Raw genomic sequence first — 25,686 nt, 5'->3', positions numbered from 1 at the left:
ATTTCCTAAGGGATATTTGGAACTGTACCAGAGCACACTGTAGGAACACCAGTGGAGCCATCTAGTGTCGTTTAAAGAACGGAATGGATTACCCATGGTTTTGCCAAGGCAAAGATAAATTTATTCAAAAAAAAAAAAAAAGGGTGTGTGTGTGTATTTTTTCCCTTGAAGTGCAGGTATTTGTAGTTATATTGGAGTCAGTAGCTCAGCTTGTGAACAGGAACAGAAATATATTTGTATAATACCAAAAATGAATTTTTTTTTTCCCAGTGGGAAATGTGCTACCTGGCAACAGATTTTCCGCTAAAAGAGTATTGTAGCACATGGAGAACAATGAAACTCCATTTACTGAAACTTCCAAAGATAAGCCATCTAAGTAAAATTCAGTTATTTTGAGAATATGCAAAATTACAGGTTGTAAGACCTTGTACAGTTTGATTCTTAATATTTTCATGTCCTCAGGTAATGATGAGCAATATCCTGACAAGAATTCCACATCAAAAACTCTTCTGTTAGTTAGTACACAGATACAGAAAAAGACCTGCTTGAAAGGTACATGTAAATGATTCAGGACTAGCTTTTCAGCTGTGTGAGTGACAAAACAAAGCTAACAATTAGTGTTCCAGAGGATGCATCAAACTACACTTTATAACTGGGCTAAAGATGCTAAAGATTGCTTTATCTTAATTCTGAGTTTATCTGTAAATATCTGAGAAAAATATGAACAAAACAGGATCAGTGATCTATAGTGTTCTCGAAGACTTAAATAATTTAAGTCCCTTTACCAACTTTATGCACAATATGCATTAAATCTTTTCACCTGCCTGAAGGGCCACCATGTAGCTGGAGTCCTTTAGAGTTTCTGGGACACAAGTTAAAAGGCAGGAAGTTCCCATTAGTTATTAGGGAAAAAAAATGCCATAAGGGTGGCAGTACTGGAGCAAGTTGCCCAAAGAGGTTGTGGAATCTCTGTCTTTGGCGGTGTTCAAGGCTCAAGTGACCATGTCCTTAAGCAATCCTATCTGATTAGACTGCTTTGAGCAGGGGATTGGACTAGATGGCATCTGGAGGTCTCTTCTGACATATCACTCTCAGATTCTGTGGTTCTCAGGTAAAACAATGACACCCTCGAAAAAAGTTCTCCATAACAGTCTGAACATCTGCGTATGAAATGAATTCTTACGTAATTCCAGTTTTGAAATGCTTCAGTTTAAATAAATACCGAAGTAGGCTGTACTTGTTTTATGAAGCCTGCCAAGATCATGCTGTTTGTTTTCTGGCAGTCTCAAAGGGCGTTCTGTTTCACATGGAAATTACCAGTAATCATTTTACCTTTAAGATCTTAGCCTCTAATAAAGCTAGTAGTGCAAAAGAAAATTAGTCAAATTGGAGAACAGGTGACTACATGAAATACATGGAGATGTATTTAAAAACATAGAGAAGTATGGCCTACAAAATATCAAGCCATCAAACTGAAGCTCCAAGTGTTCATTTATAGATCAGCCAATCCTCCTTAATTCTAGTTGGAAAGAAATCTAATTAAACTACTTCTGGAGTAAGGTGGTTTTGTTTTGGTGCTTCTTTTTGTTTGCTTTGGGGTATTATTTTTGTTGGTGGTGGTTTTGAGTATTGCAGAATTTTCTTTTTATATCTTGTTAAGTTAATGCCTTTAAACTATTTTATTGCTCTCTGTCGAGAAATAGATACTGAGGTTTTCCTTCAGTAATGAACAGAAGTGGGTGACCTTGGGGTTTTAATCATCCTTTTTAGCAACAGAGGGCTCTGGGAGTTGCTTTCTTTTCTGAATTTAAAAACACTGAAAATCATTTTATCTGGAATCAGTGTATTTTTGAGTTTGTTATCAGAAAATAGAAGTTTCCAGTCAATATCTACTTTATGCTTTGTTCAAAAATCCCTGGTCATCACTTTGATTGGGAAAAATAAATAGAAAGAAGCCTTTTCACTGTCAGTGTTGTATTTATGCATTTCTCTAAATATAAAATGAGAAGTTTATGCCTAAGTGGTGCTTTATTGTTATGTTGGAGTATGTTTGTACACATGTAAAATGTGATGTGTATGTGTTCTGATAATCTTAAACACTTTTGGGATGAACTTTACAATGGAGAATTACAATAACTGTTCAAATATAAACATGCTGTAAGAGACTCCTAGATCAATGAATCCAATTGCTTGGTATTACAAGCCACTGCATAATTTAATCTCCTTCACTGTGCTCTATCTTAAAATGTAATTAGGAGTTCTATATGCAGTGCTCCAGCTATTCCAGAGTCTAATATTTCATGATATGAAACTTTCTTTAAATTTCCGGTTATAGTAGTTACCTAATTTAATTTTAGTTAAATAAAATTAACTAGTAGTTGATTAATATCTATTAGTTCTTTTCTCTCCCTGGCACTTAAAATACTCGATGGAAAATATTAACGTCTATTCTTGGCCTTCTAGACTTGTTTTGCATACAAAAATTTATTTATTTTTTTAAGTTACATCTTATAATCATAGCTCTCATTCATTCTACTCATCCTATAAGAGCTTCTCTGTGCCAGTTCCACTTTGAGTTGCTCTCTTTTTGGTAAGGCTCCCGTAATGGCATTCAGTACTCCAGATGAAGTCTTACAGCTAATACTTTTCTATTTCTAGTGAAGGTACTTTTGACTTGTACGTTCTTGTTTCCCTTTTTATGGTTATGTTCGCACTGCTGTTTACTGTTCGTTTTATGGTCAAATAAAACTTCACATTCCTTGTCCTCATGGTCATGCCCAGATGACAAGCTTCAGCTCATACAAGTTTTCTCTTCTGTCACTTCAGTACATGGTTTCGCATGCTACTCTGTTCAACTCATCCATTTCTCTTTGGTTGTTTCCCTATGAACTTGGTCATCCTTTACTGGGATACTTATAATGAATTTAATTAAGTTGATATAGTATTTCTAGGTTAATTGAAACTTGACTAAAAATACTTCTTTGGTTATTCATTTTTAAGGACCATATTTCATGATAGTATAAATGGATTTATGCAACAGCTTCTGGCCACCACATTTGTATAATTCCACATCAGGTTCTTTCCTGTAGTACTTTTTAAACTTAAGCTATAAATTTTGGCTGCTTAAAAAATCTTTGTTGATTGTGTAATTGTTTAGTTACCTTGTTACACTTAGTGGATGGTGATACCCTGCTTTCATTTACCTCTGTATGTCTTTTGTTTCACAAATGGTGCAATTTTTTTATTAAAAAAAAAACACTCAACTGCATATATTTTCCCATTAAGGAGAAACTGAGCAGTAATTTAAAATTGCACATATACTTTCAGGACTAAATATTATTCAGTTTGAATATTCTCATATTTCTCCAAATACTCACAACTTTAGACTTTGTGTTGTCATCTGAAGCCGTGAGTAGCTAGACTGTGCATGTAGTTCCTATACATAAAAAGTGGTTGAAACTATGAAATTTCACCAAAAACATGAGGTATTCTTATTTCCTATATTCAATTAAAAGATAATTTACAGAATTTCTGGTTCTTCATTGTGTAGGAGGGAAGTCCATTTGAATGCAGCATCTCATGACTTTTGTGAAGGGAAAATGTCAATACACGGAACAGCAATTGCCAGACAAGATTGTCACTAGCAAAATGCACTAGTTGAATTTGCCAGATTTTTTACAAGATATTTCCTACATGACACAACAGAATTAGAATTTAACACAGAATTGTTGTTAAGATTCTACATGGATGCTAGCCAAGTGTTATCTTCAGAGCAATAAGATCTTAAGTTCCTAAACAAACTAGTTATATTTTTATGATCACGTTCTTCAATTGAAATTCTTAAATTGGGGGAAAAGGTTGAGGTTCTGAGAAAACGAACTGCTGCCAAGCTGTATTTTAAGACAGCATTTTAATCATATGATTGTATTTTTATTCTTAAGCACAATTGTAGTTCCCCTGTCTCAAAAAGATTAAGGTCTGGTACATGCAAAGATATGGAAGAGCAAGGCTTTGTGACTTCTGTGATTCCCAGTTGAATGATGCCCCTGCTTCACTTCTGTCTTTATTTGCATTCTTCTTGGGTTATGCTCCTCATATTTCTCCTTGCCACAATTAGGCATATATAGTGGGGAGATGTGACAGTCACTGTCCAAGTGCTTGGATGATGCGCAGACAGTTTAATGCTTAAGGAGGGAGTCAATTAGGAATGCAGACATGCTTTTATATGAGATAGCTTAGATAAGACTGGCAGGTGGGAAGAAAAAGTTACTTGTTTCATTTGTAATCAGTTCTTGATGCCAGATGTATTCACCGTTAGTGTTCTAGGGTTTAAACTACCATGTCAAACAAAGAAATAGTTTGTCAAAAGAAATAAAAATTCTGTAAGGCTTTATCAGGCTGCTCCAATACTATCAGCTGCTGAACAATTAAGAAAAATAAAATAAAAAGCTTCTGTGGCTCAGATTGTTTTTCCATTTATTATATCATAGTATTACCATGGAGTCTCAAGGTCTAGACTCATATTTTGTTAACAAGGCAAAGGCTATGCAAATATATTCCAAGTATCAGTAGCAGCAGGTCTGTCAAAGCAACAATTATGCACAATCTTGAGCAAGCTCTCTCCATGAATGCCAGAATTTATGATGTGGAAAGATTTTGTGTAAATTTGCTTTGTTAGCTAAAGAAAATTTAACAATAGTTACATTTATGATTTGGTTCTGCAGGGAGGATAAAGAGATACTTTTTACATGCTGTATGTCTCTGTTTTTATAACAGTCACAAAATGTAAATCGAATTGTAATAGGAGTCATTTTAAAACAATTGAATGCGTGAGTGTAGGTAGGAGTAGCCTTTTTGACAGTTCATTGGATGTTGCTTTTTAAATCATCAGTGTACATCCTGTTAACTTCAAGTTCATGTTTTATATGCAGATAAATGTCAAAAAATAAAACCTTTTGTTCAACTAATGAATGAATATTCTTGGAAGCTGGATAGCTATATTCTAATCTTATAAACTGACTACACAATCATTCTGCACTTTCTCTATAATCTTTTGTTTATGAACAGATTACTATATATTTCTGAAATTATGAGCACATTATGAGGAGAAAGCACTGAACACTAATGATTTAATTTTCTTTGCTAGAAAAAATAACTTGATCTCATATTCTATTATGTGTAAAAATGCCTTGTTCATTAATATCCGTTTTATGCAGAGAACAGTTAGTTACTGTAAGGTAAGGTAGAAATATATTTAGACAGCACAAACCAAAATATTGCATGGAGGCAAAGCAGTTAGTAGGGAAAGTACACTTCTGAAGAATTTGTTTAACATAGAGAAGTTCTTGTTGTTTAAAGCCATAACATTTAATATATGGTATTTTGGTCATTATCCTTAGTTGATCCCAACTGATCAGTAAGTAATTGATCAGTAAACCTCGCTGAATGATAAAACTGTTTCTGTCCCTTGTCCCTAGTCTCAAACCTTGAATATAGGTTCAGATTCCACTGAGATAGGGCATTAGCACTGGGAACGCTAGTTGATACGATCTGCTCATTCCATGCATTTTGAAAAAAATGTATCTACAGTTATTCTTGCTACAGTTTTAAATATTCTTATATTAATGAGCTAAAAAATGTTTCTACACAGCTCTAATGTTTCTAAGGTCGATTTGTACCTATCACCCTATCCAGAATACAGGATATTCTGGAATACATGCAGAAATTCTTTCCATGTTCTACAGGATTTTGGCAACTGAATTAAATGTAACTTTTCTTCATTCTAAGGCCAGTAGCAAAATTTGTTTCGGTTCAGTGAAGTAGTATTGTGTCTTTAATGAAAGCATGAATTTTTGTGTGGGTTTGTGGGGCTGGACAGGAGAATTTTATAAAAATATCTTTCTAAGGTTCTAGTGAATGGGGAAATAATGTGTAAGATTTATTAATTCAAATGTTACTTTACTACCTTTTTTTTTTTTTTAAGTGAAAAATGCTCTTAGAAATAGAACTCAGTAATGAGATGAGAATTCGCCCTTTAAAAGTGATTGTGTAAACTGCTAGTAGAAATGCTGCAAGACCATCAAATCTTCTTGGAGTAATTATTAAAGTAATTATAGTTATCAGGAGATCTGAAATAAGAGTCAGCTTGACTGTTTTATGTAATAAATACCTATTGGATCTGATGGGCTGGTGTGGTTTTGTTGGCTATTAAAATTATTATCGTAAGTCTTATTTCAGAATTATGCTTTGTACTTGTGCTGGAATGGAAGTAGAACCATGGTGGTTGAGCATTTTTGAAAGTTCATCTGGTATTTTGGCCACCTGATTCACTGTTTTGCCCAGCCAGTGGTTTCTAACTTCAAGTCCATGTTCTGTCTTTTTCTTTATTTGTGCTGCACTGTGTTCCACGGAGGTTATGTGAGGCAAACAGGAGGGGGAATGAAGACTAGTACAAAATGCAGCAGAAGTGTAAAGAAAGCTGGTTAGCTTTAAAGTCAGTGTTAATGAAGCTGAGGGTCACAATGAGTGTTTGGTAGATCCGAGATGATGATAGAGGTATTCAACTGGTTTTACATTATGTCCAGTGAACCTTGTAAACTAGGCTGTCTGATTGATGTGAATGGTAACCTGAAGTATATCTCAAAATAAAATCCCCCAGGTAGTGCAATGTAAAGTCAGAGAAAGATTTATGATTCTTCTGATGGCTGGTAGTTTATTCTTTGAACTGTCAGGTCCCATGAATGAAAGGCAAATTGTTCTAATGGTTTGGTTTCCTTGGCACATCTGAAAGATGACAACATATTACATATTTTATGTATATTATGTAATAAAGGTGGCATGCATAACAAAAAGTTACATATCTTATAACAAAGATTTTACCTCTGGCTAGCTGCAAATTGCATAAAATAGTATAATTTTCTCCTATTACTCAGCAAAACTTTGTGTTACTTAAGAAACATAAAAATATTTTTCTCAAATTTTGGTGAGGCTTATAGTTTTGAAATTTGCTTCAATAATCACCAGTCTTATTCTATTAGTTTTCCATTTGCCCTGAAAGAAATTACTTCCTTAATCTTTAATTTAGCCAGAGATTAACATTGTTCATTAGTAATTTACTTTTTTATATTTTATTTTGACTGGTTTGAATATAATCATCTTTCATTTAAAAAAAAAAAGTCTATTATGGTAAGATTTCTGATGTATTGTATGGAAATCATCTTTGATATACTTTTGTTTAAATACGTTTATATTTTCTTTTATTTAAAGCAGTATTTATGGTTCCTTCAATATTGGGCAGTATTTTTGACTAAAAATGTGTTGCTGGACACAATAGTGGAATGGATACTTTAGATAAAAGTAAAAATGAACCTTAAAATAACGAGCAATCTGTTTTCAGGCATCCTGAAATTTCTTACGGGTATGTCTGAGAGGACATTAGACACAATTTTTGGTGTCTGGATTAAATGAGACGTGAGGAGCCAAGATAACATCATTTTATGGAATCTGTTGGTTAGATATGAAGGAGAGAAGGTTTGTTGGAAGCTATAGGAGAGCAATTAAAGCAGCAAATAACTAGTTTCATAATGGATTGAATAGGAGGCTGTATGAGAGGTGGAAGAAGAGCAACTGACATGAAGAAAGAGAAAAGCAAGTGTAATCATCTTTGGCGTACTAGTTTTGACAGTGTAAGATACTGAGTGTTCTGCAGGTTAACATAAAAGGGGTTTTTGTTTGCTTTTGTCTGTGTGATGTCTTCAATGTATATGGAAAGAAGTATTTAACTTCTACAATGTACATATATCTTTTAATTTTTCCCAAATCTTAAGTCAGAGCAAATCGTACATAAATGTTCACCAACTGTTGAAAACTTAAAAGTGACATTTCTGTGATCACCACATGCACAACAAAATTGTGATTATCTCCCTGAAATTTGAAAATATGAACTTCCTTGGTTCTATGCAAGTTGTTTTTCACACATGCTTCTTCCCATTTTCAGGTCTTTGTTAGATCAGTGGTGGTGATTTGTTTTTTTAATTTTGTAATACAAAACCCAACCTAGACTGAACTGTTAGTTCTCAAATAGATATACAATAAAGCTGGAAATGTAATGACAAGGTTCCTTTATAAGTTGCTATATGTAATTTTTTAATTACTGTTTTTTGTTTGCAAACATGAACACTGTGTCAACTTCCATTTGCCAAAGGTAATATAAAGTTTTTTTGGAGAATATAGAGACACATATACAGAGAGGGGGGTTGCACTGAAGCAGAGTAACACTCATAACAATTCCTAGGTGGGATGGTGAAAGTTCCAGGGATTTACAAATGGTGTGCTTCGTCTTTTGCTTCTAAGTGTCTTGTTCAGAGCAGCAATGAGTAGAAGTCACTCACAGTTATCTGACAGCTGTTGAGTGACCTAGGTGAAGTGAGTCAATGCTATCAAACCAGGTCTGTACCAATGTCCTCATTACAGCTGGTGCTAATTGGTACCCCTGCTGGCAGTCTCAGTGGAGTTAGTAAATCGAAGTACTGGACTGGTCTCCTCAATTGTTGTGCATTGGCAAGAGTTAGCTGAAAAGTTTATTTATTTATTTATTTATTTATTTTCAGTGCTCTCAAAGAAACCATTTACTCTGGTTGAGTAGACAGTAGCTTTTGCTGCTGGCAAGGGTTCATCACTTCCTGCCATTGTGTGTATTCATATGTAGAATTTGTAAGGGTAGCAGTGGTGAAAGATCAAGAGCAGGTATTGTTATATGCACATAAAAAACTGCTGAAGCACCATGAAAGCGTAATCACAGTTTTCTGTGAAATTACTTATGATTGATGTCACAGCAACCTCTGTGACAACTCAGAGAAACTAGATATGAGAAAAGATTTTCTCTGTTTATTTTGTAAAAGTTATATTCATACTTTACTTTTTCTTCTGCATACATCCCTCTCAGTTGAGTGAAATAAGAAATATTTTTATAAAGCATTGTAAAATGCCAGAGATTAACTGAAAGCGGAAGAGCCTGAAATACGTTATTCTTTGAACTCTTCTCTCTTTCTGATTTGGTTCTTTCATAGAAATGAGAACTGTGAATCCAGTACCATCTGTCAGAATTACAATGCTATGTGTCATAGTATAAATAATAATAAAATACTGTGTTATGATCTGAACAAAGGGTCTTGAACCTGAGGTTGTGTCTTATTTTTAAACTACTGCAGACAGTACAAGAAATCTGAAAGCTCTTGAGGTTGTTATGCAATAAAATCCATTAGGGCCCCCAAGAACTTACATAGCAGACGAAATAACTTTTTATTATTTTTAAAATTGACTTAGGTTGTCCACGTGTCCCCAGTGTTCCTTTACATTCTTGGAGAATGAGCATGCTGAATATTTTGAGAAGACTGCTTGATGGCAACAGTTGGAAATCTACCAAAATTTACAATGATGTTAAAAAAAAAATAAAATGATGAGTATTGTCTGCTTTTTACATCCTCAGACCACAATCTAATTGTCTTTGCTTTCTAACTATATTCAAGTCACTCAGTGTTAAACCTTTTACATCTTATTTCTCCATTTGTAGGTTGGGGCTACAAGCTCTTCATAGTGGTTTTATGTTTCTAAAATACTTGGAATATGTAAAGTGGTGTTCAAGTATCAAGTTTAAATATTTTTCTCTTAACCAAGAGACAATTGGTTTTGGTTAGACTGTAACCTTCTAAGATCACTTACAATGCTTAAAATGTTCTCTTTGTGATCCTTGTTGTCTTGACAGCTTTTTTTAGTATCCCCAAGACTACCTGCAATCTCCCCCACTCCATTCAGTCTCGGTCTGTAATATTTGGATATGCGTACTTTTCTCAGGCTTCTTAACTATGAACTTGGCTATTTTATCTGATATTTAGGGATGTTCCTTACTTCACCTTTCCTGCTATTTCCAGTAAGCACTGTTTTTGCAGTATATTAAGACAAAGGGAATAATGGACAGATTTGCACTCTAGGTAAGTGTGGTCATGGAACATAAATCCACTAATGCACAAACTAAACATTGGACCACTGGAAAAAAAAAAAAAAAAGTGTAAAGAATTTCCTCATTCCTTGGGAGAGCCAAAGGCCTGTGACTGTAGGAAACACTTTTCAGAGTAGTGTATGCAGTTTTATTTGTTTGAATATTTATTTGAGGCTATTTTGGAAATAAAACTTACGGGCTATGTAAACAAAAATCTGAAGGTAGAAGGAATCGACAAAATCAAACGTTTTTGGAGAAAATTGTGCATAGCAGGTAGTTATGATTTGAACAGAGGCATGGTAGACGAGGGAAGAGCTTTATTATGTTCTAATAAATGCTTCTCAGTGCTTGATGAAATACTGTTCTTTAAATAAATGTCTTGCTCATCATCTAATAGATTAGTCCTTATCATTACTATCATCATTGTTACCATCCTATGGAAAAAAAAGAGTTGGTATCTGTATTTGTTTTCATAAGGTAATAAATGATTGCTCATACCCGTGTACTTGGTTCGATTAATTAAAATATTTTGAGATACCCAAGGTGTTTAAAGTTGTTTCTTTGGATTCACAAAGTAAGAGCAATTCAGAGAACTGACCTGTTGTTTTAATATAGTCATTATAATGTCATGAAAGGCATCTGCTTTTAGTAAAGATTTAAATTGACCAAGAGACCTGTATCCACTATTGATACAAAATGAAGTGTATAACAAACAGGAGGGTATATTTTCATGCAGCTGAAGGCTGACATCAAAATGTCAATCTTTTTTTTTTTTTTCCTGTCTTTATTTGTGAACACCAAAACATTTTCCAGATGAAGCATCTATCTCCCAAATTGTAAATTTCAACTTAAATCAAATATGCCCGTTTAATTACCTTTTCGTAATCACAAAGGATTGGCAGTCCACATATGCATGATTTCTTTAAAGAAATATAACCAAATTTCTAGCAAGATATGAATGTAGTTCAAAATAATTTTTCAGAATGATTAGTAGCACAATACAGCACTGTTTCATAGCCACCAATATGGACTACTGTCAGAGGAACTAGACAATGGCAATTTATATTTTTTTCCAGATCTCATTCATTTTCATCTCCCACATACAGAATTGTAAAGTTCATTCCTTCATTCAAGTTATAAAGTTAGAAACACTGCCTCGCTGGACAAAGTGCAGATTTCCAAGAAAATTCCTTGTATTGTATTGAAGGGAAATGTAGTCTCAAAGCTGTAACTATTTAGCTAAAATTAAACTATGTTAAGTAGATAATAGTGCTTTTTAGGAACTGTCAGTTCTTATTAAGCTGAATAGTTGCATGTAATTATGTACTGGGCAGTAGTCAATTCAGATATTTGCATGTGTGATCACGATATCCCTCATGAAATTCATTCACTCAAGGTATTTCCCAGTTTCTGTGCTAAGTTGATTCCTTCTACTCTAACGAGGATACCACTATATACCTAAATGTTCCTCCATATGGTTGTGTGCTCATAGCTTCTTCCTTTGAATTGAATGTTTTCTCTTTTTTCCTTCATAGCATATTCTTACTTACTCCAATTGGATGTGTGCAGAAGTACTTCTGATTCTCTGTTCATGCACTCTCTTAAAACGGTAGTCTCTGGAGTCAACTAGGTTGTCATAACACCAGTTGTGTGGATCTTAAACTGACCTGAAAGAAGGATTAGACTGAAGCTGATTTTTTGAAAAAGTGTGTTGGTTGTTTTTTGTTTGTTTGTTTGTTTTCCAAAATAACAGTAATGTTGACATCTCAAAAGACATAGAGGCAGCTGTTCTTTTGTAGCAAAGAATTGCGCTCTCCATCCGTTCTGCTGCCCATGGAACTCTGACAATGATGTGAGTTAACTTAGCTGGCCTTGTAATAATTGGAACACTAGTCCATGGGGCTGAGGAGCTCCAGGTCCTCAAACTATTACCAAAACTCTGATGCGGAGTCAGTGGCTTCTTTTTAGGGGCAGAAATGTATTTGGTCAGTGGGTTGGTTGGTTTGTTTTTTTGCCCTTTTTTTTTTTTTTCCTGGTACTGATTAAAAGTGCAGCAGTATACTGGTTAACATTCTTAAATCTTTGTGAAATTGTTTTTTTTGACAAAGTATGAGTAAATAAGTGGTTTAATTGTAGGTCACCTTATAATAGACCAGAATCAAAAGCACATGCTTAGACACACTTGCAAGAAAGAGATGGGTGCCTCAGAGATGTTTTTTTTTTTTTTTTTTACTTTCTCCAGTACAGAAATATTAAGCAAGAAACACCTTAAAGGTTAAGAAAGAAGAATGCAAAGCACAAAAACATATATAAAACTCTGCTCTAACCAGTGTTCAGGTGCCTACACTGAAATGCTTTATCTGCTTATGATCCAGTGCACCTAATTTTGCCTAACTATTTTTGAATCAACATATTCCCTAAAAACAAGTGTTTGTCCCACAGCAAGAACCAAGGATTTTTTTCCTAGCAAATAAGTATTAACCACAAGGCTGGGCAGTCATATTCCGTCTTGTCAGCGTTTCCTGTAGGTCCAAGAAACGTACCTTCTTTTCTGCACTTAACTAAGAGTCATGCCCAGAGCAGGAGATTCCCTGGTGGTCAGGGCATTCCCATCAAATGTTGAAGATGTCACTTTGATTTCCCCCATGTTGAGAAATGAAATTGAAGTCAGGTTTCTGATTTTTTTGTGAGCATTTGGAGTACTTTGAGGTTAAGCAGGAAGGAAGACAAACTTAAGTAGCTACTGATGAGTGGGTTGGATCAGTTCTGCATGCTGGCATGTGAAATGTACCTAAACTATTACTTTGGAAATAGTCCCATTGCTTAAGAGACAAGTGAGCATTACTATCTAATTCCTGCTGTACAAGAGGAGAGCACTGCGCTGTTAAAATTGAGGCTTTTTATTTGTGATTTTCTTACAGGAAACAGATTCGAGCTCTTCTAGGACAGTTTAGCCAGTCAGAGGCTTTGCTAATCTCATCTGGAGTTGAGCCAGGGACTCTAGATGGAGTTCTCTTGGATGCTGGCTGTTCTTCTATGCAATTTGATACACCTGAAAGAGGTTTTTCCCTGCAGAAGGACGGACCTCTGGACATGAGGATGGATGGTGACAGGTACATGTGCATGTCATTTCCTTTTAAGAAAGAGAATGGCCATCATAAAACCACATCTAATTTTGCACAAATATACTGTATATCTTATGCCACAAAGCTTTTTTTCAGTCTTAATACTTAAAATCCTGGTTATGTTCTTTTTCTTCTTTAGATAAGAGGAATGTTACAGTGATGATTAAACTAATTAAACCAATAATGTTTTCTTAACTCTATCGCTAAAATTTTACATTTTTGGTGTGTATGGTATACAGTTACAGGCACCGCTTTTACTGTAAGACATAGATTTCTGATAACATTGTGGAGAGCAAAAAAAGCTGCCAAATACGTTGACAGGACACCGAGTTACCTAGAGCCTTGAGGTATATTTCCTAGTTCTCTTTCTGTATTGAATTTCACAAGGAAGATTGGAGGCTTAAAAAAAAAATAAATTAGAATATTAATTAGAATTTTTTTTCCCTTAATTGGGAAGTGAGTGCAAAAGGCAGACTGTTAAATATATTTTTTCTCTCTTCGATGTCTGGCTGGGTTGCCTCAAGACCAGTATGGTCTGCATGGTTCCTATGAAGCCTTCCATGCTTTTTTTAAGTTGAGGCCTGTTGTCTTCCTTCTATTTCTGCAGTTTCTCTGGCTATGTGATCTGCAGGCTCACAATTCTTTACTGCAATCACTTTCCTTTTTTGCTACACTTTCTGTTTGTGGAATGTCTGCTTGACCATGTTCGGTTGCTCTGTCAGGGAAGAAGCAACTTCCCTCCTTTCTGCAATGGCCATCTGACCCAGTTACTTCTCTGCAAAAGGAATATAAAGTAACTTTAAAAAAATCAAAACAAAACAAAAAAGCAACCAGAAATCCCATTCATGACAGCTGCCAATTAAAATCCGTTAGGTATTACAAGCTTGCCTTAGTAGTCTTGGAGGTTTCCTTTCACATCAGGCTTACTTAATTGTGAAGTTATCAATTGCTAAATAAACAATCTCTATTTAAATGATCAGAATTGGTGTTGAGTTCATTGAAGAGCACGAATTTCAATGGCATAATGTTATTTTCTACTTATGCAGCAGTTTTCATCTTCTAACAGCCTCATATATGCCTAATATAGCATTGTGGTTTTCATGTGAAAAGACAAAGACCTGTGTTTTATAGATGATGGCAGTAATTGTATAATGCATTACTAAGAGAATGAACATTTCTTTGCCTTGTGTTTTGATGAACCTGTAGTCTTACGAAATGTCATTTGGTCTTTCATTGTTCACATAGAGCCTATGTGAAGACTACGGAAGCCTCTGTTTCTAAGCAATTGTCTTAACACATTAACATTAAGTCTTAACACAGCAAATTTCATGATGCTGCCTTTTTCCAGTTTTGTATAAAAAGCTCACGTGATCCTACTGGGATTTAGCCCTCTGATTTCAAAAGTCTGAATTTGCGGCTTGTATTTGCATCATGAGGATACATATGTATAACAGTATATAAGAACAAAGGCTACTTGTGGTGTAACAAAAACCTTCCACTACAGTTGTTGCTATGGTACTCCTTGCCTCTGATTTCTAAGTTTTGTTATCTTTTATAAGATACTGCAGGAGAGTAATGAATGCCTGAAAAATATTCTGCATGTTAGTGTCTTTTTAGAAGAGAATTTATTAAGTAGGTTATATGTTTTCTCCACATTAGTAAACACTTCTGTGATCTTCATAAAATACTTTGAACTGTTTCAATGTCATAGTGACACAATTTAAAAATAAATAAATATGTACGACTTATACCATTTCAATTCTAACAGTTCCTTTCATTTGCAGTATTATCTCATTTGAATTCTCTCAAAACAATGTTTGGATATAAATTCTTACACCTTTTCGTGAAAAGTAAAGTTAAACTGTTTTCATAAGCAGTTGTTTTCATAGCAGGAGATGTGAAAGAAAATATCTTTGAGATCAGTTCCAAATAAAAAACAACATATAATGCAAGGTGACTAAATGAACCCAGAAGGGACAAGTTTATATTCTAAAGATGTCTAAATAGGAACAGTCACACAGCATTTCCATTTTAACATGATACTGAAATGTATTTATTCCTGTAAACTCATTAGGCATAGTTTATGATTGTACTTAGAATTTTCAGCTGTTTTAATTGATGTTAAGGAACAAACTATTTAAAGTAGCAAAAAATAGGATTTAAAAGGTACAAACAAGATCTGTTTTCATAGGGTTGCTGTCTCTTACTTGAAAACCTCAAAGGCACTTGTATGCAGTGTGTGTGTTTGACTTTATGTCTCAATGCTATGAAGCTTCACCTCTTGTCAATGAAAACTGACGTCAGTGAAACTAATTGGCTCTTCTTGTGCGTAGGTACCCTGACATGCCCACTGCTGCTGATGTTGTGAATGCTTTAGATCAACAGGCACTTGCGTCCATCCTGAGAACATACGGGGAGGAGAGGCACGCCAAGAAAATCGCTTCAGCCATCGTTCAGGCACGCAGCATATATCCCATCACCAGAACTCAGCAGCTTGCAAGCATTGTTGCAGGTAGCCTCATTAATTCTTCACAGTGGCTGAGAGAGAAAAAATATTAATCCCCAAAGTCCCAGAGGGATCTATTTGTACTTGAAATCATGCAGGATCTAATCCTGCCTATTCTGCTCTGATGTCAGCTCTCCTTTTTTTCCCCCATAAGATCCCACTTCTTATACTGTATTTCACCAATTAGTTTAATAATAGATTTTACATGAAGTGATTTATCATTTTGTCAACGAAGTTGAAACACAGAATGACAGCAGCCTAGGGAATTCTTTGTCCCAGCTATTGATAAGCATTCAAATAGATACGTCATATGCATCTCTTTGTTTTAAATTTCTACATTTTAATATTTTGAGGGGAAGTACTATGGCAGTTTCCAGTTATGAATGAAATTAGATTCATTCTCTCTGCTTAAAGAATGAGGAAGCAAAAAGTAAAGCAATACGTAGCTTGCTTCACCTTGTGAATGTCAACTAGATCAGCCTGAAGCGCCTATTGAAACACTTCATCTTACTTGCTCTTCACTGTAAACAACTTGAACAAAATCTAGTTAGACAGGAGCTGTGCTCACATCGAGAACCTTCACATTTGTGTTCTCGAGTGAAAATTTTCAAGCAAAAATATAAGATACTTATACTGTGCCTTAACAATCTAAAATATAAGGCTGTATTTATTTATTTATTTATTTGTTTATTTATTTTTAATTTAACCAAGAAATGAAAATGACTGGGTCTTGTCACAAAATACCCTAAATTGTTGACTCCTTTAACTATAGACCTTTAAGATGGCTATCCAAATTTAACATTTAGTAAAGATTAGTGTTACAAGTTTTATCTGTATCCTGAAGGCTTTAAAAATATATTGTTTTCATAAAACTGTGTATTCTTCCTGGGAAGAGAAAATGGAGAGGGAGGTGCCGATCTCTTCTCCCTGGTGATTGATGACAGGAAGCACAAGAACAACGAAAGCTGCTACAGGGGAGCTTCAAACTGAACATTAGGAAAAATGTCTTTACCATGAGGGTGGTCAAACACTGGAAAAGGCTTCCTAGTCAAGTGGTTGATGTGCTGTGCCTCTCAGCGTTCAAGAGGCATTTGGATAATGCCCTTAACAATATGCCTTAATTAATTATATATTAATTAAGATTAATATATCTTATTGCCTACCTTAGTGAGCTTAAGAAGTTTAATAGGGACTTACTTTTAATGGCTTTAGGATCACAAAGAAATTAAAAGGCTTTGAGTTGTATAAACCAGGATACTTGAGCAAAATGTCCACTTTAAACCAGGCCCAAAGTCTAGCTGATATGATTACAGGACCTGAAGACACTGCTAGCTATTATAAGCCCCTGTTGTAAATGTGTAGTAGGGATAATGAATGTGGGGAATAAATAATATTAAAGAATATATGAGTCTTTAATAAAACCTAAAAATTTGCATTTCTAAAATGATCATTATCATCAACTTTATAAAGTAATAATTTAGTGTTGTCAGATGTATCTCATGCTCTTTGAAACAACTATTGATTAAAAATATACCATTATTGAGATTAAAGCAGCCATATTGCTATGCTAAAGATGTAACGTGTTGCATGCTGTAAACAAGCAGTAACCTCAAAAATAATAACCTCAAAAAAAATAACCTCAAAAGCTAACCTCAAAAATAATTCCACCAACTAGCTTGAATTCAAAAAATAAAATTATTAGTGTATAAAAGAGATTGATCAAAGATCCCTTCACGTTTAATGGGTTGCATGTGAGTCATCACCTAACGGTCACTTTCTGTGAAAACAACAGGGGATTTTTGTTCTCACTTTAAACTCTGATGTATTTGAAGAGCAGCTTGATATGTGAATCAGGAATGCATCAGATAAGACGCATGCCAAAGAAAATGAATCCAACATATATCTGCTAAGACAGTAAATATGTATTTTGTGTGCTTCTTGAAGTATGCAAGTAGTTAAAACAATTTTAGGACTATTATACTTATCCCTGTTTGGGTGGAACTTCTTACAATTTTAATCTGATTTCTCTGTAAAGGAGCCCAAGGGTGGATCCTCGCTAGTTTTTGAACAGATAATATGTTAAGAAAATTTCTGGTAATTATAATAGATTTTGTTCAATTTATCATCAGTATATATTCTACTACAAACTTACATCCATGAAGTTATTGAGGTAAGTCATAGCTACAGGGCCAGAGATCACAGCTACAGAATCCTCTTGATAGGACAGCACAAAAAAGTCCTGACTAATTCAAGACTTAAGCAGAGTAAACTCTATGACCTATTACTTAAATGTCAAGTCCTTAAAATATATATATGCATGTATATATATTCATTAGAAAAAATAAAATCTTGCATTTTAGACTTTACAGACTCTATATGATCATAATTTTTTCTCCAGAACAGGATCTTTTTTTTTTTGCCTGTGGTTAGATAGCTAGAAAACATGTAAACAATCTAGCCAATGAGGCTGGGTATCTGTATCTTTTTCTTTACTGATGTGAGTATCTGAAAATTCACATATTATCCATATTTCTCTAAAATCTTATGGTTTACTATGGCTTAAGATTTTCCAGAACTCTAAACTTTTGTGCGAAGTTCCAGCTGATAACCAGAATCCCAATGAATCCTGGTTAGATTTGGACTAGCCTGGAATGGAAAAGGGAAATGCTATCCAGGAAACAAACAAACAATAAAGGGAGTTAGAAGGTGTATTGCTGCTGTTAATTGATTGGGAGATAAGAATGAAGTATAACAAAACTAAGTAAAACAAAAGGCTCTACAACAGCCACAGATCATTCAGACATTTCTAAAGTTTGTACTGGAGAGAGTTAAAAGTTTTAAGGTACAGCTTGAAAAAATTATAAATAGATTAGTATGTCAAGATTGCCTACAACAGCTTAGGGCTAACTCAGGTATCCAAGTGATTTCTTAGTTAAACAGAACAGTCTTTTGTTCCAATTCAATGAAAGAATTCCTTCTAACTCTTGGCATAAAGCCTGAAAGTCATCTCTGAATTTACCGTGCCATTGAATAAAGTCCTACAAAATAAAATTAAATTAAAAAAAAGGTTTGGTTTATTTTTTTCTAAATGTTTTCCAAAATGCTTTTGAGCCATTTAAATAAGGAGCTCTCTGAGTAAGCTGTGAATCCTACAATTTACACAGGGGGAAAGGAGGATTTTTTAAATTTTTTTTTTAAATTCACTGATGCGAATATCATCTCTTCCTGTAGCTCAATCAAACCCTACGCACTGTTTACAATTTTCACACAGCTATCTGTAATGATGAACACTGTGTAAATACTAAAGATCAGTGGTTCTCTACTGAAGATCTGTGAATAGATGTGTAGAAGTCAATTAAGAAGTACTTCCTGATGGCTATTGCTGAAGCTCCTTGAGTTCTGTTGTGAAATGATAATATTAACTGGATGTGCAGGAAAACTGATTAGAAATAGTGAAATTCTTTAGACTGTAATTTTAATATGTTTTTTTTTTTCTGTACTACTGCTCAATTTTTCCTTTTAGTGGGTAATATACCTTGTTATCTATTCATTTGTTTTCACAGTTTTATTTTTTTCAATGGCATTGAAATATGTTATCTATTAACAGGTCATTTTGAGATTATGTAGTCATTTGGACTTAACTTGAAAGGAATTGATGGTGAGATACTAAAGAATTGTGAAAAATTTTAAAAACTTTAATGGGTAAAGTCAGTCTTGTTCAGATTGTTCCACACCGATATACTTTAATTATCAGTTTGGAATTTGTAATATTGCCTGAAATTCAGATGGGTGTGAATTAACACTGTACTGAGGGAGCCTAGACAAAAGGACATTAGATGCGTCACAGAAACTTATTAAATGCAATGCTAATTCAACAGACGGATTCCTGCAAACAGGTGCACGATCTGAATTAATTTTTAAACTCTCCCACTCTTGTACACTCTGGAGACTTTAACTGTTCATATTGACAGGCACAGCACGTTGCTAATTTCATTCACAAGCTTAAGAATTTCAATACATTTTAACTTGTGAATCTATTAGATTTTTAAAAGTGTAAGTAGCATAAGGGCATCCCAAAACTAAAAATGATAATTTCTCTCTCTGGGATTTCAAACCAGTCATCTAGCTGGAAGCATGGTGGTTTTATGAATGAAATTCATTTTACAAGCTTCCCATGCAGATTTTTATATATATGTTTTTGTGCATTGTACAGCCTGTTACCAGTAAAGATTTTCTTTTACTGTTGCAACAATTGGAGGGGGCTGGGTGATAGATTTTGTGCCTCATCAGTAAGCACAAGTAGGTTTCTATTTAACTATAGCAGAGGGCTGAGAGTGGGGTAGAAATATTTTTCACCCCTGTCACATAGGTTGTATCTACTGACTTTAATAAAAAGATGAAGGCTTGTATGACAGAAATCCCTATCACAAATTACATTTATTAGTCAATAGCAGTATCTAAAGACAGACCAATAGGCCATTGAACTTGAAGATGTTTTGGTTTTAGTTAGTCTTTTTGGTTGCATAAAACTGCAGTGTCTGTATTTCTACACCAGTTTCCTGGTGTATCCTTTACCAGTGGTAAGGTATCCTTTACCAGTATTCGGTACCATTATATATGTCCTCCTGTGCTGTTTTCTCACATTCACCTGAGGCGTGTAAGGTTTTATTATACTTGCAGAATATATTAGGGTTTTTATTTAATTCTCTTCAGAGTTTGTCATAAATGTGTATTACAAGGACTCACTTTTCCAATTTACTTTATAGATATTTCAAAGCACAGTTAATTGCCATAGAAGAGTATTGGAGAAAGACTTTACATTCAACATCCATGGCAGGACACCTGAAAGAACTTTCTTAAGACTTGCCACTGTCCTAGTCATGCTGGTAGCCTGAGTATCTAATTTCTTTAGTTTATTTACTCAGTATTTCAATTGCAAAATATCAGTGTGATCAGAACTGCTAAAAATCTGACCAGTACTAGCATTTAAGTTTTACAAAACCATTTTGGAAATAGAACAGATATTTATATCAACTCCATTCAGATTAGTAAAAGATATTCTGATGACATACAACATAAAACTCAGTATTTTACTAAAGTTCCAGTGAGATTGGCCGTGGAAATTTAAATAATGGTTCTCATTCTAGGTTTCCAATCAATAAATAAGCACAGTCGGTTTTGTACCCAGATTTCATGCTGTACTCTTGTGGGTTGGCTTCATTTGTATCTGTGATACTTTTGGAAGCTGGAATACTCTTAGAATATCAGACATAGCTTATCCACGGAAAACCAGCGGTATTTTTTAGAAAGTACTTAGGCTGCTTAAATGCTTAGGCTGCTAAAATATGAATTTTTAATAAGTTAAAAACTCTGTGGATCTGCTTTGAGAAGTGAACACCAGCTCCTGATAGTAACAGCCCAAAACTGAAAGTGTAAAACTGGTGTTCTTGACATCACAACTGTAAATGTTGCAGCAGGTGGCAAGAGAAAGGAGGTTCTGCATAAAGCTGGTAGAACAATACCAGTTGAAGTGGAGGGGGAAAAAAACAAAACAACCACCATACTGCTTTCTAACCCACTAGCTTGTTAGTAGGAAATATTTTGTATGGAAACAGTGCTTTTTCATTCCAGTTACAGCTATTTTCAGTAGAGTAAACATGATGGCAATAGGCTTGGTTTTGGAAGGGGGGAAGGAGAGAGAGGTATGTTTTCATTTTTGAAAACATATGCTTGGAAGAAGAAAGAGACTCGTGTGGTATTGTTTTCACAAACTGTCATTTTCAGTCAAGAATCCATGGCTTTTGTAGTTGAATCCAAATGATACCCAAGTATCTGATATGTCCACTTGAAATTCTCCTGAAGAAAAATTTGATTCTAAATGAAACCTAAGACAGGGCTTAAGGAGAATATGAAGCTATGTAGATTTAGTCACTTAATGAATGCTATGGAAATACGCATGTCCTGTGGTATTCTTTTGATACATTACATACTAATTTTAAACACGGCTGTTCTGAGCAAATTACTTGTATTTGTAGGTGTTGGTTAAGTGTATAAAGAAAATTGTTTATTTTGCTCAGCACACAGCATGCCATTATATTATGCATGAAGAGACAATTTTCTTCACACATAAATGGTAGTCAGTGGCTGTTTGAAGCGTTTCATTTTCAAATCAGAGCCTGTTTTTAGATGTACGAAAAATATGGAAATGGATATTGTGCTAGGTAGCACAAACTTGGTGTGTCAGCTGGTTTCCTAGGGCATCAGTAAGTATTTCTTTATGATTTATATAAGTTACAAAACACGGTGGTCTCAAAGACAGTAGGTAGCTAATGTAACTTTTCCTAGAGTCCGCACCTGATAGAGGAGCCAAGTTCCCAGAGATTAAATCTATTTTAATTGTGAAGCAGAGTTTAAGCCACACATCCCTGTGCAGTAATGTGCATTGGGAGAAGTGCATCCTGCTGCCACTTCTGTTTAGAAGGACTCAGACAGCAGTAAGAAGGAACAGCTACGGTGGGGTTTTTCAATTAATTCAGGCATTTTTGTCATTAGAGTCAGAGGAGAAGGAATGTAGTTGGGAAAATAGAATATGCAGAAATGCACCTTGGATGCATCGCATACATGATAATAACTTTGTTAATAATGATTCAATTTTATATATCATTAGTGGCTTCTCCCTTTGCTTAACAGTGATGATCACTTGTGTTTGTGATGTTGAACACATGTTTTCTGACATAAGTGGAATCTCACCTTTAAAATTCTGAAGAATTCCACCAATACAATATTTTGTGCCAGCATACTGGCAAAAATATAGAAAAACTTTGATATTTCTATTATTTTTTTTCAATCACTTTTGTAAATGTGAATTTAATCAACTTATTTCAGAGGCATCATGCTCCTTTCTTTTACTTCACTATGCAGAATATCAATTACTTGATTTTGAACTGCATTTCTTTCAAACCATTGCCTTATTATGTTGTAGTTTAGCACTGGCATAGTATTAAGGCATTTTAATACACATATACCAGATGAATTGCCTTATCTCTAATGGGTTCTTTTCTTTGAAAAAATAATTATTTCCATGCCACTATAAAATGTCTGCATTCACTTACATAATAGATTACAAGTTTATTCGGGTTTCACAGATCTTGTAAGGCTCTTGCACTTTAGTCCCTTTGATTCATCAAATCTCTTCTTTGCTCTGTACTCCGATAATGAAGATTCAAGCATAAAATACATAAAATAATGCTATATTAAAGTTTACATGAAAATTTCAGTCTCTAAAGAGACTTGCATAACTCGTAGGAACTTTGGGGAAAGAGGAGGAGGGAATTTTGCGCCACCAGTCAAAATTATTTAAGGTGGTGATTTTTCTTCAAAAAACTCATACCTTGACACATTCTGATATACAAACACGTGAAAAATCAACAATATTGGTTGCATTTTCTAAATTTTTCAAGGTGCTTCTGTGATCATTTCAAGGAACACAGGTGTAATGGTCAAGAATTATCTCCAAAATAAGACGTCTATTTTAAGCTTTCAGTAATTAATTGAAAGATAATTACCACTAGATAAACATTGTATTTTTCTATGTAAATGAACGTAAAACATTCATTTTATCTCTGCATGTGAATAAGTGCATAATAATGTAGAAGGCAAAAGTTAAAATTTTGTGTCCACCTTTTTTTTTCCTTGCCTTAAAAGCATAAAACAAACCACCTCAAACAATTAATTGGCATTGATTATACTGAGTTGTAAGGTATAGGATTTATCTAGCCCATCTTCATTTTTCCCTGTTTTGATTTCAGCTATCATTTTGCATTTTAACTTTGTGAAGCATTTCAGGAAGCAGTTCCTATAGGAAAAAACAACACTCAACTGCAAGCCAGCTCAGTTTAATAGGGTTTTAAAGGTGATTCAAAGCAGGAAATATATCTTTTAGAGAAGGAAGCTCACTACTCAGGGTTCTGTTGTAAGTATGCTTTCCTTTCAATTCATCATGCATGAGTGGATTAATGTCAGATTAGCAGTGTAGAAATAACGAAATACTAACATATACCTTTTCAAATGTATTACAGGTGCTTTTCCAGCATCAGCATTGTATGCACGAAAAGACTTGCTTCAGAGACCTACGCATGTTGCTACCAAAACTTTCCAAGGCCTGCGAATATTTGTAAATGATGAGCTTCATGAGCTCTTTATAGGGCTGAAGACAGCTGAGAAGTTTCTAAAACCTGGAGGTCGCCTAGTAGCCCTCTCGTTTCATTCTCTAGAAGATCGTATCATCAAACGTTTTCTTCATGGAATAGGCATGAAGGAAAAGTACAATCTTGGCTCACGGCAGAAGATAAGACGAGCTCTGAAAAATTCCTCCAAAGAAGATGACTCACAAGAATTTCCCCATGGAAAACCCAACTCAAAGTGGACTTTTATACAGAAAAAAGTTATCACCCCTCAGGCCAAAGATATTCAAACAAACCCAAGAGGGAGGTCAGCCAAGCTAAGAGCTGCTATTAAACTCTAAAACACAATTTATCATTATATAATTGTATAATTTCCTAAAATTTCATTTTCCAGAAAGCTACCTAGACAGATAATATCAAAATAAAAAATAAAATGGAAAAGACTGTTAGAAAACATTTTTCTTATCATTGTGCTTCTTTTTAATTGGATGTAATATTGAACATCAAATGGTAAAATAAGTTAGATGAGTGGATGTCACGAATTATAACAAAAAGACATCTTTTTAAAAAGAACATAAAAACTATTTTTTTAACTATGGTTTTGATGTAATTAAAATATTCCTTCTAGATTAAATTCAGAACTCTGACAGACTAAATTCTGATTGCTGATTGAGAAAGACAAGAAAGACATGTTTTTATGGGGGTTGGTTTCACAAAACTAAGTCAGATTACTGGTTTAGTCTACAGTAAGTTTTTTAACTAGCCTAAGAATTCATGATATTTAAATTTCTGTGTCTGTTGATTTGTTGCATGAATGTTTGTAGCTAGGAGCTAGATCTTAAATAAACTGATATCATTATGTAATGTCTAATCCAGGAATTTATGAATGAGCTCTTACCTTTGTTAATAAGTAAATATTTACATCTGAGTGATAGCCTGGTAATTTAATGTTTATGGATTTGAAGTAATGAATTGGTCTTGGGAAAAAAAGCTACTTAAAAGGCCACTGTATTGCATTTAGACATTATAAGCAGTGAACAAGCACCATGAAGATTTGTACTAGATAATTTGGATTTCTTCCTGCAACCTGTGCTTCTGTGCATCCATGCAGTACAACTTCTGTGTGTTGATGGAATTACTATGAACCCATCAAACAGGATACTGTGAGACTTCTGTGGTATTCTCCTTTGCTGATGAAATTTTACTAAGAGGTGCTACTTAGTAACCTATAAAATAAGTAGCCTACTAACACCAGTTTCCTATTTGGATGCCATCCTAGCCAGTAAAATTTGTAATTTACTTCTGTAATGTATTTTTTATATAAGTTAATATGAATTGGATTTAGCTTTAGGTCTTAAAAGACCATTGTTTTGCTATTTTTGTATGTTAATGATGATCAGGTAATACCATAAGTTTTATCTTCTTTGACCTCTGACTTACCTCTTAAGGAAATAAAAAAGTTCTTATTTGGACAATCAGATCTGTAGCAGGACTTCATTTGTGATTAACCGGAAGCTTGGCTGATAGAATTAGAAAATATAACTTCTGACTTTGAACTAAATGATTACTTCACTAGCTTTTGAAACAACACTGATTGGATCATTCCAGACTTGATTTTCATCAAGCATCCTCTTCATGTTGATTATTTCACTGGAGTGTTTGGAATTATATTGACACAAACAATTGAAATTTAAATTCACCATCTATAATATACAGTATATTGATACCTGACTGTTACTTAATTCCTTGGTAAAGCTAAATCATGATAACATAGATCACTGATCTGAAATACCAGTTGAATGATGGGCATTTCTGAAATTTCAGTATTCTCCCCACTTTCATTATGTGTGTTATTAAATATTAAATACAACATTC

General features: G+C 34.3%; 1 protein-coding gene across 2 annotated transcripts in view; it reads left to right on the top strand.

Moving 5' to 3' along the window:
• METTL15 (methyltransferase like 15) overlaps nt 1–25,282 on the top strand; it is a 93,218-nt gene extending 67,936 nt beyond the window's left edge. For both annotated transcript variants that reach the window (XM_035550347.2, XM_035550346.2), the window contains exons 4-6: nt 12,919–13,110; nt 15,456–15,634; nt 23,707–25,282. In XM_035550347.2, the coding sequence (XP_035406240.1) occupies nt 12,919–13,110; nt 15,456–15,634; nt 23,707–24,152 (817 nt within the window). In that variant the 3' untranslated portion in view covers nt 24,153–25,282. The remainder of the gene's footprint in view (nt 1–12,918; nt 13,111–15,455; nt 15,635–23,706) is intronic.
• Nucleotides 25,283–25,686: the final 404 nt, after the last annotated feature.

This window comes from Cygnus atratus, chromosome 5 (assembly GCF_013377495.2).
Source record: "Cygnus atratus isolate AKBS03 ecotype Queensland, Australia chromosome 5, CAtr_DNAZoo_HiC_assembly, whole genome shotgun sequence".
In the NCBI taxonomy this organism is placed as follows: Eukaryota; Metazoa; Chordata; class Aves; order Anseriformes; family Anatidae; genus Cygnus; species Cygnus atratus.
Note: the sequence above shows the minus strand (reverse complement) of the source record. Positions and strands in the feature narration are given on the sequence as shown.